Source organism: Martes martes (genome assembly GCF_963455335.1).
Source record: "Martes martes genome assembly, chromosome: X".
NCBI classification, from domain to species: domain Eukaryota; kingdom Metazoa; phylum Chordata; class Mammalia; order Carnivora; family Mustelidae; genus Martes; species Martes martes.
Genome location: NC_137897.1, coordinates 106,427,585 through 106,443,580, shown reverse-complemented (window position 1 = coordinate 106,443,580; position 15,996 = coordinate 106,427,585). Strand labels below are relative to the sequence as shown.

Sequence of the window (15,996 nt, the reverse complement as noted above, 5' to 3'; positions counted from 1 at the left end):
AGTATTGCTATCATTTCCAATTTATTCCAAGCCTCATACCTTACACTGCATCATCTGTGTGGGATGCCTCCTATCAAGGACTGCCTGATGGAGTTAAAACATCTGTACTTTTATATCTTTTTGTTAAATAAACTTAAGTTGAAGAAACTAAGCTTAAGTAACTTAAGTGAACTTAAGAAAACAATGCTCCCAGCATGGGGCTCGAACTCACGACCCTGAGATGAAGGGTCGCACGCTCCACTGACGGAGCCCACCAGGCGTCCCTACCCTTCATCTCTTTACACTCCTGCATTGAGCCAGGTTAACAATGTACTTACTTAGATCGAATGTCAGATTTGATCTGTGAATTAGAAAACACGGTTTGTTCAAGAAAAGAGAGGTTAGTAGGTCCACCACCTGCATCTCTCACTGGACCATGAATAAGAAAGCTGGCAACAAAACAGAGTGCTAGTGTGGTTGGTGCCTTTACTAGACAAAGTTGCTGTGAGCAAACCCTAACCTATAAAACTGCTCAGGTACAGAAAGAAAGATCTCTCTAACTGGGGAAAGGGCTGTTTGCATGAGCGTGCTTTCAACTAAACTTGGAATGGCTTTTCTACCTAACGGGACACAGGATCTACTCTCGCTACATCATGGAACTGACATTTTCATGACATTATCCATTACCGAGCTAACAGGCTACGAATCAGTGTGACGGAATTTGAGTGCTTTGAGTCTTATTTCTTAAATGGTCCAATTGTGACCACAAGCAAATATGTCCAGCCTTACACATAAGCCCCTTGGTTGGCAGCCCCCACACGTTACGTTCTGGTAGGTTTCTGTCTGCTTTTTTTTTAAACATCAGTCTTCCCCACTTTCCCAGTAGGTGTATAGGTAGAAAAATAAATGAAGTCAGCACTCTTTACTTCTCACTAGAATAAACTGTGACTCAAATACGGTGAGTGGTTATTTGCAAGGCTATAATTTTTTTAATGACAGATTTTCCTAAAAGAAACCACTATAACATCTGTCCAAGTACTCCAAGGGAAAACAAAAAAATACATACAGATTAAGTCTATTTCTTTAACAGCACATTGCCAAACACGGACGACGAGGATAAAATGCCAAGGAACCTTACAAAATAACTTTAAAAGATGCAATGTTTGAGTCACTCAAACGCGCAGGGTTCACAAAGAACAGAACGGTTAAGTCCGAGAGCAGCTCTCCTTTGTGCGTGATGGTAACTCAGACTGTCCTTCATTCGAGTTCACTCAGGTGTCGAAAACCGACGGGTATATGAGCACAGTTTGTTGGTTCTTCTTTGCTTGGAGATGTGCACACAGATTAGAGGAGAGGAGAAGCTTCCAGATGCTGATATAAGCATGGCAGCCTTGGTTCCCCTTTGATAAAGTACGAAGGCAGATTTAGTTGACTCAAGCTGTATCGGTTTCCCTAAGAAAGAGTCTGATGCATGCTGAAAGAGACGAGTTACTGACTGTGTCATGCTAAGTATTTACAGCCATTTTCCTAAAGTGAGCTCAGTAACCTGACAGAATAAAAAAGGTAGTTGTTAATTTCTTGTATGACCTTTTACAACTTGAATAACTTCGTGGGTGAATGACGCTGAAGTTCAAAGCCCCTCAAACACACATTAACAAGAAATGAGAGACTGTATGAAGAGGCGCACGTCCTCTCGAATGCACACGTCACGGGGCTCCTGCATAGCAGGAAAGTCGCTACCACTACGTAACAAATGGCTATGCCAACAGTTAGAGCTGCCGCTCAAGAGTCCGACAGTAGAATTCCCTTAAAATCTCAGAGTGTTCGCAACAGTACAGACACCTTGGCGAAAGTAAGTACATATTTTGTTTGGAAAGACATCTTTTGCTGGGAAATTTGAACATCACGTAAACACATCAGTTTGCGAATCGGGTTAAGATTTAAGGCAATGCTACTCAGACCCGAGGCGGGGGAAGACCCAGAAAAGTTTCCATTTGTCTTCTGAAACATTAACAACAGGTCAGAATCCACACCAGAACGTATCCCCCTTTGAAGCATTCACTGCACCTGTAGGATTTTTCAGCATTACAAAATAGAATCTACTTTCATTCTCTGAATAGGAAATGGGTAGTTGCTATGTACTCTTCCTTGAAAACTGTAAAAGAAAAAACAAACCCACACCCACACACACCCACACGGCGGCTTAGGTATTTCATATTAAAAAGTAACATGGAGAGGAAGACAAGTCTAGCCGGAGCACGTAAAGGAACACTGCCCTTACGATGAGTTCCAAAGCGGTGCGCTTCTCCCCGACTGACCTTGATGTAGTGTGGAACGATCATGGGAGTCATAAATTAACTTTAAACATCAACTACAGACTAACGAATGACAATGAGACACAGTAAAGTTCAAAAATTTTACATTTTGCTCCTGTTTGGCTGCTAAAGAGCAGCGATTTAAATCGATATAAAAACATCTGACCACAAAGCTTGCTATACAGATAAAGTATATAATCCAAAAGTAAGCAGCACTGAGTTTCTTATTTAAACTTATCTGGTATGGAATATTTACACATCTGGGAAGAGAGCTCTCCGAAGCACCCCCCCCCTTCTCTTGACTCCGCTCCCGCGCTCTGCCCCGGCCCCCACCAATGCAAACCACCTGCCCTGTGCCATGTACACCCGTACTTCGGCTAACCTGGCAGGATGATACGACTCCTTCCTATGGTCTTGGTCTGGGAGAAAAGCAACACAGTCTTGGATGTCATTTGTAGCCCTTCTTTTCTGAATACCAGTGTGCTATAGTCAATGAATCTGTTCTTTCATAGCAAGGGTGGGGGGAAGAGGCCCCCCCACTTCACTCCCAACTCCCAACGGGACAAGATCCGAACACCATCAGCCTCTAATGCCACAACAGGCCACCGGAGAAAAAGGAAAGACAAAGGTCACGGCCAAGGCAGTAGCAATGAACACAAGTTTCCCAACAGAGGAACCTCTCCGTCCCTGGGCTTTCCCAGAGATAACACTCCCTCTTTCCTCTCCCTCCCCTCCCATGAAACAAAATTAATTCACGGCACAAGAACTTGGTACTCTGGTTAAGTATCAGGTAAGTGTAAGAAAGAGTAAATCTGTCACTTTGTGTACTTTAACTGAGACGTAAAGCTAACGGAACACACAACATCACTGTGAAAATAACTTTTTTCTAAAACAGATCCAATCTACATAGTGCAGCCAATGAAACATAAAAGAATAGTTTGTTCACAATCTGCCTTGTACAGGATATTTATGTTCTCTCGATGCCATATAAAGAGCATTTATATAGCTTAAACATTCAGAGACATGCACTGGGACTTTTTAGGTAGTACAAATTTCTTCACAATCACATGTGCAAATTTTACAAATCACTAGGTGAGTATTAGTAAGCTTAGGCTGGACTGTGTCTTGTATTATCTAACAAATTTAATGGGGGCTCAGAATCATCCATAGGAAGAACCAGGCGTGTTCCCCGAATGACCAGTTCGTGGTCCCCAAACGCAAGCTCCCGATCCAAGGCATCTTCAGAACTGTTTCCCATAAACCTCCTAGGGGCACCGGATGCTCCCGATTCGGTGTTCACAGTGGAATCCCCATACGTCAAACTAATATCGCCATCATTGAGAATAAGATCGGAGTCATCGTCTTTCAATTGCTCCTGGTTCTAAATGCAAATAAAATAAGTCTTAAGAATTGCTTTGTGACTGACTCAAGAAACATTTCCAATAGAAGAATTTTTCGAGGATTCCTATTAAAACCCTTCAGGGCTAGTCTGCTGCCTTCAGGATAAAGCCCACAGTCCTCATCTGGGTTTAAAGACACCACGTGACTCAGGCGTTTCACCATCCCCCCCACCCCATCCCGCCCTGGTATCTGCCTCACCCACTCCAGCCGCCCCACTGTGGGCCTGCCATTTGAACTGCTGAAACGTACCCAAATCACTCATGCTTTCCCTTACCTTCTGTGTCCCCTCCCCCCGCCCCAGTCCAGTGACTAGAGCCTGCTTATCACTGAGGTCTTGGCTTAAAAGAAAGTCCCTTCCTGCTGGAAGTCTTCCTTGATCTTGCAAAGCTGGCTTAGGTGTGCCTCCTGTGCTCTCTCCCAGTGTCTGGCACGTAGCCCTGACCCTGTAGTGCCCTTTACCCTTGTACCACAGCTGCACACGCACTGGTCTGCTCTCAGCCCACACTAGCTTCTGAGCCCCCTCTACACTCGAGTCCAACCACCAGACGGCCTGGGGCACACAGAAGGTATTCTCCAAATGTAAGGTCAATGGATCACTGAGTGGATGAGTGGATTTATGGAAATGAAGCTTTTACTTCAGTATGGACAATGCCTAGAGATATAATGTTTCCCAAATGTGTTGAAACCTCACCATACACTTGTCTCCCAGCTCAATAAGCTTTTGGTTCTCATGGAGACTTTGTGGCCAAAAATGTAGAATTAAATAAAGTTCTACAAAAGGGGAAAAATCAAATACACACACACACACACAAACACACACACATAATGCCATTTTGGTAAATAAAAGAATGTTATATATGCATAGAAAACTTTGGAAGGGTAGTCAACAAAATGATGATCATTAGCTCTGCATGATAAAATTGCTAGTGATTTTTATTTTCTTATGTTTTTGTACTGAAATTTTATTATATTGAGTACATATTACTTTTAAAAATCAGAAAGTCATCTTTTTCTAATATAAAGCATAAGAATCATTCTAAACACTCCTATGGATCTGGCAAAAAAAAAATCTGTGACTAATATTCCTTGGGGAAAGCAGAGCTGATACAAACAGCGGACATCCGTCTCTCCTGAGCTGTGTGTGTTTGAAAATCTTAAATTTGTCTGACAGAGTCAGACTGAGGAGACTGTTAAACACCAATTTAAAACAGTTTTAATTTGCTGTTGCTAAATATTTGCCTAAATACTCAAAGCCATGTGAATTAAAAACCAAACAAACCCATTCTACTAACCAACCATAAGGCCCTCCTGCTCTGTAGAGTATGACACGAAGGCCCACCAGGGTCTGTCACCTCACTGAGCGATACTCAACAAAAAAGCTCGGGCGGGGGGGCGGGAGGTTGGGGGAACCAGGTGGTGGGTATTAGGGAGGGCAGAGATTGCATGGAGCACTGGGTGTGGTGAAAAAACAATGAATACTGTTATGCTGAAAATAAATAAAAAATTTAAAAAAAAAAAAAAAAAAAAGCTCGGGGGTGACTGCGCACCAGCAAGGGCTCTTCAGCACCTTTAAGGACTGTGTTGAGTGTGAGGTTTGGGACAATAGCTATCAAATTTTAGAATGCATATATGCCTTTTGACTCAGCAATTTAACCCTTAAAATCTATTTTATATACCTTTATATACTTGGATAAATTCATAGGTACAAGAATATTTACTATAAACATGGTTTGTAGAGACAAAAAAGGAGAGGAAACAATTTAAAGGTCTATCCATAGGAGACTGATTAAACCAATGCTGGTCTAGCCACACTAGGCAGCCATGAATAAAGAGAAGATAATGGGTCTCGTGTAGTCATGGAAAGGTAGCCACGGTATATCACTAAGTGAAAATGCAAGTAGCAGGACAATGCAATTGTGATCTCATTTGTATAAAACAGTAAGAAAGCTACACATGTAAATTTGTCTAAGTTTGTACAAAGCTATATATACACATGTAAGTAACGTACTTCCTGTGTATTAGGAAGTATACACAATAAATCATTAATAAAGACCGTTTCTGGGGCACCTGGGTGGCTCAGTGGGTTAAAGCCTCTGCCTTCGGCTCAGGTCATGATCCCAGGGTCCTGGGATCGAGCTCTCTGCTCGGCAGGGAGCCTGCTTCCTCCTCTCTCTCTCTCTGCCTGCCTCACTGCCTACTTGTGATCTCTGTCTGTCAAATAAATAATAAAAAATCAAATCTTTAAAAAAAAAAAAAGACCGTTTCTGGGGGGATGTAGGTGGGAGAAGGAGCAAACTGATTTTTCACTTTGTACATTCCATACTGTTTGAATAGCTGGCCACAAGTAGAGTTAACTTTAATAATTAAAAAAGTAGGTGTTAATTAATTAATTAACAAATGAAAAAACATTAAAAATTAAGTTTTATGGTTGTTACAGGTTACATGCTATCCCCCCCAAAGATGCTAAAATCCCAACCACGAGTACCTGTGAATGTGACCTCATCTAGAAATAGGGTCTTTGCAGATGATCAAGTTAAGATGAGGTCATTAGTGTGGGCCCCGATCCAGTGTGACTGGTGGGTGTCCTTAAAAACAGGGAAAATTTGGGGACACACACACACACACACACACACACACACACAGAGTGTCATGTGAAGATGAAGATAGCGATCTATATAACTCATCTACTACAAGCCAAGCAGCACTAAAGACTGGCAGCAAACCATCAGAAGCTAGGGAGAGGCCCGGAGCAGACTGAGCCTTACGGCCCTCAGAAGGGACCAACCCTGCCCACACTTAGACCTCAGACTTCGAGCCTCCAGAACTATGAGACAACACATTTCTGTTGAGCCATTCAGTCTGTGGTACTTCATTACGGCTGCCCTAGGAAACAAATATGACAATGTTGTATTTTGTTAGAGTCCGCAGGATGCGCAGTTGTGGAACTCTTGGCTTTTGGTGGCCATGAGTGGGTCTCTGGAATCCAAGAGCTGAGGCTCACTGACTGAGCTGACAAAGCTGGCTGCCCCTCTGCGGCCTCGTAGGCTGAAAGGGCACAGAGGACAGGGAGGCTGCTCGACATGGAGAGCCTGGGCCATGTGGGAGGGAGAGACAAGATAACACGGGTGCTCCCCCCACCCCCGGGCACAATCTGTCAGGAAGCTGCATGGACTCAACGTCCCACAGAGCGGTAGGGCACCCCACCCTGTAGGTGCCCTAAAACTCCTCTGCCCGTCCCTTCTCTGTGGGCTCTGCTCTAACATACCCCAGAGGAGGGCGTAGGGAACCACATGGTGCCTGTCTACACTGCTTCGCCACGGCCTTGTAGCTCTACTCAAGCTGTTCCATCAGACCAGCCCAGGTGGTGGGCTTAATCTGGGCCCTGTATCTGACGCCACAGATGATTTTGGAAGAGTTGGGTTGGAAGCAAAGGTTTTTTAAGAAAAAAGAACTTGAAAAATAAGACGTTCATATTTTAAAGTAAAGGCTGTCAGCATTTGTCATTTCTTTCTGTGTTGTGATGCGTGCTGAATCACCAATCTCATGTTGGCAGCTAAGGGAAAAAAATATGGACTCTAGGTTCTATCTAGATATGCTCTTGCCGCCGAGCAATGTGGAACACCGGTAGATAAACTCTCCCTGATGTCCAAATGTGGCAGGTTTGAAGTAAAAGACCATCTGTTGTACTTTAGGGGTATCAAAAATGGTTTTATTAATCCTCTCAACATGACTGTGACCACTTTAATTCATAGATGAAAACATAACACATTCAATACTGAGCTCGGGCCACATACTGTAAATAAACGAAAACCAGTGTGGAAATAGAATTATTTACTAAAATCACTGACAGTAAGTGAGGCAATACACTAGATCTCTTTTCAAATGAGGTTTCAAAGACCGTGAAATTGTATCTCTAGATTTCTATATGTATCTATATGCATTTTCTGGCCGGGCAAAATAGGCTTATATTCCCTCTCATGGATTTTATACCTTAAAGGCCAGTGAAGCAAAACCGAACCAGTGATGTATCCACAGAGCAGAAAAATTTAACTTCATGAAGAACTTAGGTTTTGGATAAAAGCAACTTACTTCATAAGCTTGGGGGCTGGTCAGGCATCTGGCGATGGGCCCGCAGCAGGCAGGGAGTGTTGTAGTGAGAGGAGGTCCACTGTGCGTCAGCAGGGGCTTCAGATAGCTGCACCCCGGGTTAAGGAAGAGCCACGCCCCTTTCCTCCCGAACTCCAAACAAGTCCTGTGCTCACCACCACCCTCACGACGCGCCTGCTGCTTCCGAGGGCAGCGGACGGCTTTCACATATGCTGCCTCATTTTGTGGCCACATCATGCCAGTGAGTCAGCAAAGCGAGATTTTGTCTGTTTCACAGAAATGGAAACTGAGGCTCAGGGAAAGGAATGACCCACTTAAAAGTCACACAATGAAGCAAGTGACGGACCCATACATGAACCCAAACTGGTTGGATTCCAAGTCCTGCACCATGTCTACTGCGTCATATTGCCGTTTTGCTTTTACTAAACCCAAAGGGAAGACAGAATCACTCTCAGTTTAGCACTGAAGGAGATATGGTAGATATGGTAGAAAGTAAAGAGTGGGAAGAGTCAGAAAACAGATGAAATTTTCCAGTTGCAGAATTTAGTAACAAAAAATGGTTTTAATCATCTATTGTGAATTCAGTTGGTATCTTGAATGAGTTGAAACTTCATATCAAGGGAAATTCAATTCTAAAAACATTAAAAAAATTAGGCGTCATGAGTTCCTCTATCATAGACCCTCATTTCAGTGTTCATTTATTTTCCAAAAAATAAAAACAGACATGATAACAGGTATGATACTCAGAAGAAAACAAGAGGGAATCATAAGAAAAAGTAGAGACAATGGGAGAAACACACACACACATATTCCCCACTTTCTGAAGTCACAACCTAAGGTTGTTCTCAGTTAAAAATGAGGAATAGTCCTGGGGCACCTGGTTGGTGACTCAGTTGGTTAAGCGGCCAACTCTTGGTTTCACGTCAAGTGGTGATCTTGGGGTCATGGGATCGAGTCCTGTGCCGGGCTTCACACTCAGCACAGAGTCTGCTTGAGATTCTCTGCCTCTCCCTCTGCCCCTTCCCCTGCTTGCACACACACACTCTCTCTCTCAAATAAATAAAACCTTTTTTAAAAAAATGAGGACTGGGGCGCCTGGATGGCTCAGTGGGTTAAGCCTCTGCCTTCGGCTCAGGTCATGATCTCAGGGTCCTGGGATCGAGCCACGCATAGGGATCTCTGCTCCGCGGAGAGCCTGCTTCCCCCCTCTCTCTGCCTGCCCCTATGCCTACTTGTTATCTCTCTCCCTCTGTCAAATAAATAAATAAAATCTTAAAAGAAAAATGAGGACTCGTCCTATATCTATTAAAGAAATGAAAACCCTCCTCAGAGAAAACACTCCAGGCCCAGGTGACTTCACTGGTACAGTCTTCCCAACACTTAAGGAAGAAAACATACAAATCCTCCAGAAAACAAAAAAAGAGAAAAATTCTCCCCCATTCATGTCATCAAACCAGCATTATATTGCTATAGTCGCTTGACAAGGACATTACAACAATGACAAAAAAAACCCCACAAACCAGTATCATTCCCAAAAACAGACACAAAAATCAGCCACAAAATATCAGTAAACTGAATCTAGTGACACACAGAAGGGATGGTGTATCACAACCGAGTGGGATTTGTTCTAACCGTGCAAGACTGGTTTAATATTCAGTCAATGAAAACAGCACAATGACAGATCAAAGGAGAACAAATTAAATACATGATCACCTCAACTGATGCAGAAAGAGCATCTGATAATATTCAATGCCTGTTCATGCTAAAATCTCTCAGGAGACTAGAAATAAAGAGGATATCCTTAACCTGACAAAAGCTATCTCAAAAACCTAGAGTTAACATCATACTAAATGGTGAAATATTGAAAATTTTCCTCTTGAGGTCAGGATAAGACAAAAATGTCCACTATCATCACTTATACTCAACATTGTACTGGAGAGGTCCAGCCAGTGTAATAAGACATTAAAAAAATGTAAGGTGTTAGAAAAGAAAAAAAGACACATTATTTTCCACTTGATTTTATGAGCAGTAAATACAAAAGAATCTACAAACTATTCGCTAATAATCAGTGAACTTGACAAGACTGCTGGATACAAGGTCAATATATCAAAACCCCATTATAGATCTATATATTAAGAGCAAACAAGTAGAAAATAAGTACCTTTTGCAATAGCATCAAATACTTAGGGATAGTAAATACAATAAATGATATGCAAGACTGGTCAATGAAAACTATAAAACATTAATGAGAGAAATTAAAGATCTAAAGAAATGGAAGGATATACTGTGTTATTAGATTGGGAGACTCAATATTGTTAAGACGTCAGTTCTCTCCAAATTCATCTATTGATTTAATACAGACCCAAGAGAATTACCAGCAGGTTTTTTTTTTTTTTGGTGAATGGATGAGTGAGTGAGAAGGTGTGTGTGTGCGTGTGTGTGTGTGTGTGTGTGGAAAGTGGCAAGCTGTTTCCAAAATTTAGATGACGATGCAATGAACCTAGAATAGCTAAGGCAATACTAAGGAATGACAAACCTACAGAACTTCCCCTATTGGACAGCAGGATTTATTACAAAGTACAATCATTAATAGAGTGTGGTATTGATGTGAAAAAAAAAGACAAAGAGAGAAGAAAGTCCAGAAACAGATCTCCACTCAGATGGCCAAGTGATTTAAAACAAAGGCTCCATTCCCATTCAGTGGGTTAAGGACGGCATTTTCAATAAATGGTGCGGGGTTAATTGTATACTCATATGGGAAAAAAGTAGGTGTTGACCCATACCTCACACCGTACACAAAAATTATTTTGTGGTGGGTCAAAAACTTCAATGTGATAGCTAAAACAATTACACTTCCAGGAGAAAATATAGGATCTTGGGATATGAAATATAAAAGCATTATCAGGACACCAAAGCACCAAAAGAAAAGACTAGTAAGATAAACCTCATTAAAATGAAGAATTTCTATTCCTTACAAGACAGGATTAAGAAAATGAAAAGGTGAGCTATAGACTGGGGGAAGATATTCATAGTACATACAACCAACAGAGAACCCAATTTAGGAACATAGAAAGAACTACAAGTCAATACGAAAAAGGTAAGACAAATCAATTAAATAATGGGCAAAAGAACTAAACAGAACTAAACACACTTCATAAAAAATGAAGTCCAAATAGCCAATAAACATATGAAGGAATGCTTGATCTCACTGGCCATCAGAGAAATGCAAATTACACCATATCCGGTATCACTAGGCACCCATGGAAATAGCTACAATTTAAAAGATTGATTAAATATCAAGTTTTGGTGGAGATCGGAACAAGGGGGACTCCCTGAAGTTGCTGGTAGGAATGTAAGTTGGTTACGACCACTCTGGAAAACTGGTTGGTGGGGCGCCTGGATGGCTCAGTGGGTTAAAGCCTCTGCCTTCGGTTCAGGTCATGATCCCAGGGTCCTGGGATCGAGCCCCGCATCGGGCTCTCTGCTCAGCAGGGAGCCTGCTTCCTCCTCTCTCTCTCTGCCTGCCTCTCTGCCTACTTGTGATTTCTGTCTGTCAAATAAATAAATAAAATCTTAAAAAAAAAAAAAGAAAACTGGTTGGCAGTATCTATGAAAGCTGAACAATACACTTGCCCGAAGTTTTTCCCCTAGGTATATACCCATGAGAAATGAGTGCTGAGGGTCACTAAGAGATGCATATGTGGACTTTTAACTTTGTTCGTAACAGCCAAAAGCTGGGAACAACTCAAATGTTTATCAAACAGTAGAATGGTTGGAAACAAACAAACCAACAAACCTGTAATATATTTGCACTTTGGAACACCACACAGCAATGAAAAAGAACGAATTACTGGTATAGGCAATGATATGGACAAATCACATGCTGCTAAGTGAAAAAAGTAAGACATAAAATAATATGCAATACATGATTCCATTTATATGGAGATCAAAACCAGGTAAAACTAATCCATGCTGCCAGCAAGCAGAACAGTGGTGCCCTTTGTCGGGGGAGGAGGGGCAGGGAAGGCACTACTGATTGTAAGAGAACACGGGCAGCTTCGGGGATGCTGGAGATGTTCCATGTATCTTTACAAGGGTAGCAAGCACACAGCTATACACACAGGTCGCAAGCTTAAGATTTGGGTATATTACTTCAGTTATATCATTATTATAACAATCTGGCTACCCAAAGGACCTGAAATCCAGAATGATGAATGATTAATTCTACTAGGGCACTAGGTATTAAAATTACTGGGTTTTGGGGCACCTGGGTGGCTCAGTTGGCTAAGCGCCTGACTCTGGGTTTTAGCTCAGGTTATGATCTCAGGTCGTGAGACTAAGCCCCACATCAGGCTCTGTGCTGGGCATGGAGGCTGCTTAAGATTCTCTCTCTCCCTCTCCTCCTGCCCCCCGCCCCTCCCTTCCCTAGCTCTCTCTCTCAAAAAAAAAAAAAATTACTGTGTCTTAGTCTAGCAGTACTGTGTCAAATCTTGGGTGTTTACTTCTGTAAAAATATACAGAAAAATAAGCTATTATTCTGCCCTTTCTCTACATCAGGATTATTTAGTTGTTTCGTACATGTATTATGCAGAAAATGTGCAAAATATTTTATGCAGGAAACATTAAACAATTTTTGTTAAATCAGAGGGAAGAAAAAGCCCCAAGAGATACGGGAGTGGCTTATACCCAAAATGCTGATAATGGAGCCAGAAGTAATGACATAATCATTAAACAATTTTAAAGAGGCAGGCTCTCTCTCCCTACTGGGAGGCTTAATACCACAGATATGCTTGTGTTCTTGTTTCCATAGAGTAATTTAATTTTGAGTACTTGCAAAAAGTGATTGTAAAAATCTAGCAAATGGAATATAGTAAGTAGTAGCTTCTAATGATAAGTGCCAAGTGCATTTTTTTTTAAAGATTTTATTTATTTATTTGACAGAGAAAGAGAGATCACGAGTAAACAGAGAGTCAGGCAGAGAGAGAGGAGGAAGCAGGCTCCCTGCTCAGCAGAGAGCCCGATGTGGGGCTCGATCTCAAGTGCATTTTTCTTAAATACACAAAGCTTTCATCAGCAAGTCGAAAGTGAGGGAAACATTTTTTACGTGGTTGTCCCAAACTGGCTTTGGTGGAACACAGACCGGGTTTTGATTCATTTACTAATAAGCCTCGGCCTAAAAGAACTGCATGCTCCCTTTTCCCAGTTCAATTTTCAAATAAGAAATTGATTTTTTTAAAAAGATTTTATTTATTTATTTGACAGACATAGATCACAAGTAGGCAGAGAGGCAGGCAGAGAGAGAGAGGAGGAAGCAGGCTCCCTGTGGAGCACAGAGCCCGATGCGGGGCTCGATCCCAGGACTCTGAGATCATGACCTGAGCCGAAGGCAGAGGCTTAACCCACTGAGCCACCCAGGTGCCCAAGAAATTGATTTTTTAAAAAAGATTTTATGTATTTGACACAGAGATAGAGAGAGAGACAGCACGAGAGAGCATGCTCATGCACAAGCAGGGGCAGAGGGAAAAGGGGAAGCAGGCTCCCCGCTGAGCAGGGAGCTCAATGCCAGACTCAATCCCAGGACCCTGGCACCATGACCTGAGCTGAAGGCAGACGCTTAACCCACTGAGCCACCCAGGTGCCCCTAAGAAATTGATTTTAATAAATAGTAAGGGATAAAATATTTTCTGAAAGGCATGATTTAAACAGGTTATAGAACATAACACAACCCAAAGCAGCGCTATGAGGAAGACAGTTATAATAGAAGACAGAGATTTGGTAAACAATGAAACACTGGCACCTTGAGTGGATAGGCGAATCTTCCAGTCTCCTGACAGGTCAGGGAAAGCAGACCCACCACTGGCAACTGCGGTATCTAATATGACTCTGTTTTCATCTCATCTGGACGCTTTTCCCTGAGGCAGCCTTTCCTCTTTTACCCTAGTGCACTGACAAGGACTGGCAAATAACCTTTTGCAAGATTCACTAAATTAGGTAAAAGTCAGCGACTGCTCCATAAAGTCTCCCATAAGGGCTTCTGAGGCCCATCACACAGCTACCTTCTGCACTAACCGTTCCCTGCTGGCATTGTGGGTTTTCAGAGGGATTCATTTGTGGGGATTGTCTCTCACAATCTTCTCCATCCGCCACACTGAAGGGGAAAAGGAAGACCAAAGGTAGGTTTTGTATTCTACTTCAGGAAGGGAATAGTCAAAACAGCCATCCCATTAAATCGTAACTGGCCATGTTCACACTACCATTTTTCCCCTCAGTTAAGGATACTTATGGTCAAAGTTGTACCATATCCGGAAAAGCCAGGCACTCTCGGCTTTGGTGGTTCTTCTCTCATTTTCAGGGATACCCTGCAAACAGATAATAAAGAAATCAATCCATACACCAAGATAAAAAATACATTTATTTAGAATCATTTCTTTTTAGACTTGGAAATATAGCCTACTTCACACAAGATACCCTCTATCACGGGTAACATTAGACATTTAATAGCTTGTGTACTGTGGCTTTGGAATACGGAACTGAAATGTTTTTCTGAACACCTCTATTACTCAGGCTGCCTGCTGATTTATGAGTCTACTGTCATTTAAAAAAATCACTGTGTGATAATTCACCCTTAAATCTGCAAGACTTACACCCACAATGTGAATTGCATCTTAACAGAAAACATCACATCGACATCCCTATCTTTGGGAGTTGTTATGGGTCCCAAAAGTAATGGGCTTCTGCAAAGATGCTATGTTCTTAGAACACTAGCAAAATGAAAGCAAGCAGAAAAATTCCATGGTAAGCCTGACTGGCTAGAAGGGAAAATTAACAAAGCAAGCAGGCCTCTTCTAAAATAGCTTCCAAAAACAAACTGGGTCCTTATTTGTAATGCGGTACAGTCAGCAGTGGGGCAGTTAGGTGATCTGGTTCATGTCAGCTCTGACATGAACTAGTTGGACAAGTCCTTTTCCCTCCCTGAGCCTGGATTTCTTTGTGTACACAGCGTGAGGGGTGAAGAATCTCAAAGGCCTTTCCTAGCATGGATGTTCCATGGTCCCAGGCTTTCTGAAGGACACAGAGTTTAGATTCTGGGTTTTGGTTCTTTCCTGTCTTTCCTGATCTTCAAAATAAATAAGTAAATCTTTCTCTCAACATGTATCCAAACATACACAAAGTAAGAATGTTTGAGAACACTGCACGGGTTTACAAGAGCTGAAAAACACCTGCAATTCCATTCACACTGGTACACAAAGGTTTGTATGTCTCTGTGTTTTGAAGAGCAATGGGTCTGTAAATCTCACGATCCCCTCACTACATAAACACCTATACCCCCAACCCCCACATACTCTGTGCTTCCTAACACGTTCCTCTCTGCTTCGTAGTGGACACTCGGAATACTGACTACATGATGCAACAAAGCAAGACGCCCACAGGGTTTTGAGGGCAAGGGAGAAATGGTTTTTTTTTTTTTGTATCTCACAGGTGGTACTCACCTACCTGGTTTTCTTTTTCCCATCTCTCCTCTGTGAGGAGACATAGCAGGGGGAGACTTACGTGGACCATGACCAAGCGCTGGTCTGGTGAATCGTATGATATTTGATTCTTGTTGGGACACGGGGGTGGAGGCCTGAGGAACTACTACCCCTTAGAAACTACCCCAGCAGCTCGGCATCACGGGGATTTGTCCAGCCTGGTTTGCACAAGTATTTCAAGCCCATGAAACTATACTAGTCTGATTCTGACCCCAAAAGAGGCAAGTACTTACTGTATTACATACACACTCGTCACTCAACAGCTACCAAAATTAGCATTTAGGAAATGAATCTGACAATTTTTTTTTTGAACCACACCCAGAAGACAAATAGACCACCGCTTGTTTCAGACAAGAAAAAGAATGTGTTTTGGAAGAGAGACTTTCCATCTTTCAAAACATTATTTCTGTGATTTCCCATCTAATGTCTAGGATGGAGTCACATATTCAGTGGTGCTCAGAAACCATGAAAAAGCAGATGGAAAACACCAGAAATGGGTGGCCAGTCTAGAGAAGGCACCTACCAGGGTCAGGTTCAGAGGAACAAGTGAGAAAAGGACACCTAAAATTAAGCAAGGAGACCTGGCCAAGGTGGAGGCACGGGGCAAGAAAGTACATTCTCCCGACCAGCCAGGGAAGACTGTCTGAAGACTGCAAAGCTTCTAG

The 15,996-nt window shown here is 42.3% G+C and overlaps 1 protein-coding gene across 1 annotated transcript in view; it reads right to left on the bottom strand.

The window, feature by feature from the left end:
* Positions 1-941: 941 nt before the first annotated feature.
* The window catches only part of SLC9A6 (solute carrier family 9 member A6), a gene marked incomplete at its 5' end in the record, with an annotated part of 53,467 nt that continues 38,412 nt past the window's right edge, over positions 942-15,996 (bottom strand). Inside the window, 3 exons of the mRNA XM_080831207.1 lie at positions 942-3,675; positions 7,785-7,890; positions 14,082-14,161. Coding sequence (XP_080687333.1) covers positions 3,403-3,675; positions 7,785-7,890; positions 14,082-14,161 — 459 coding nt within the window. The 3' untranslated portion in view covers positions 942-3,402. The remainder of the gene's footprint in view (positions 3,676-7,784; positions 7,891-14,081; positions 14,162-15,996) is intronic.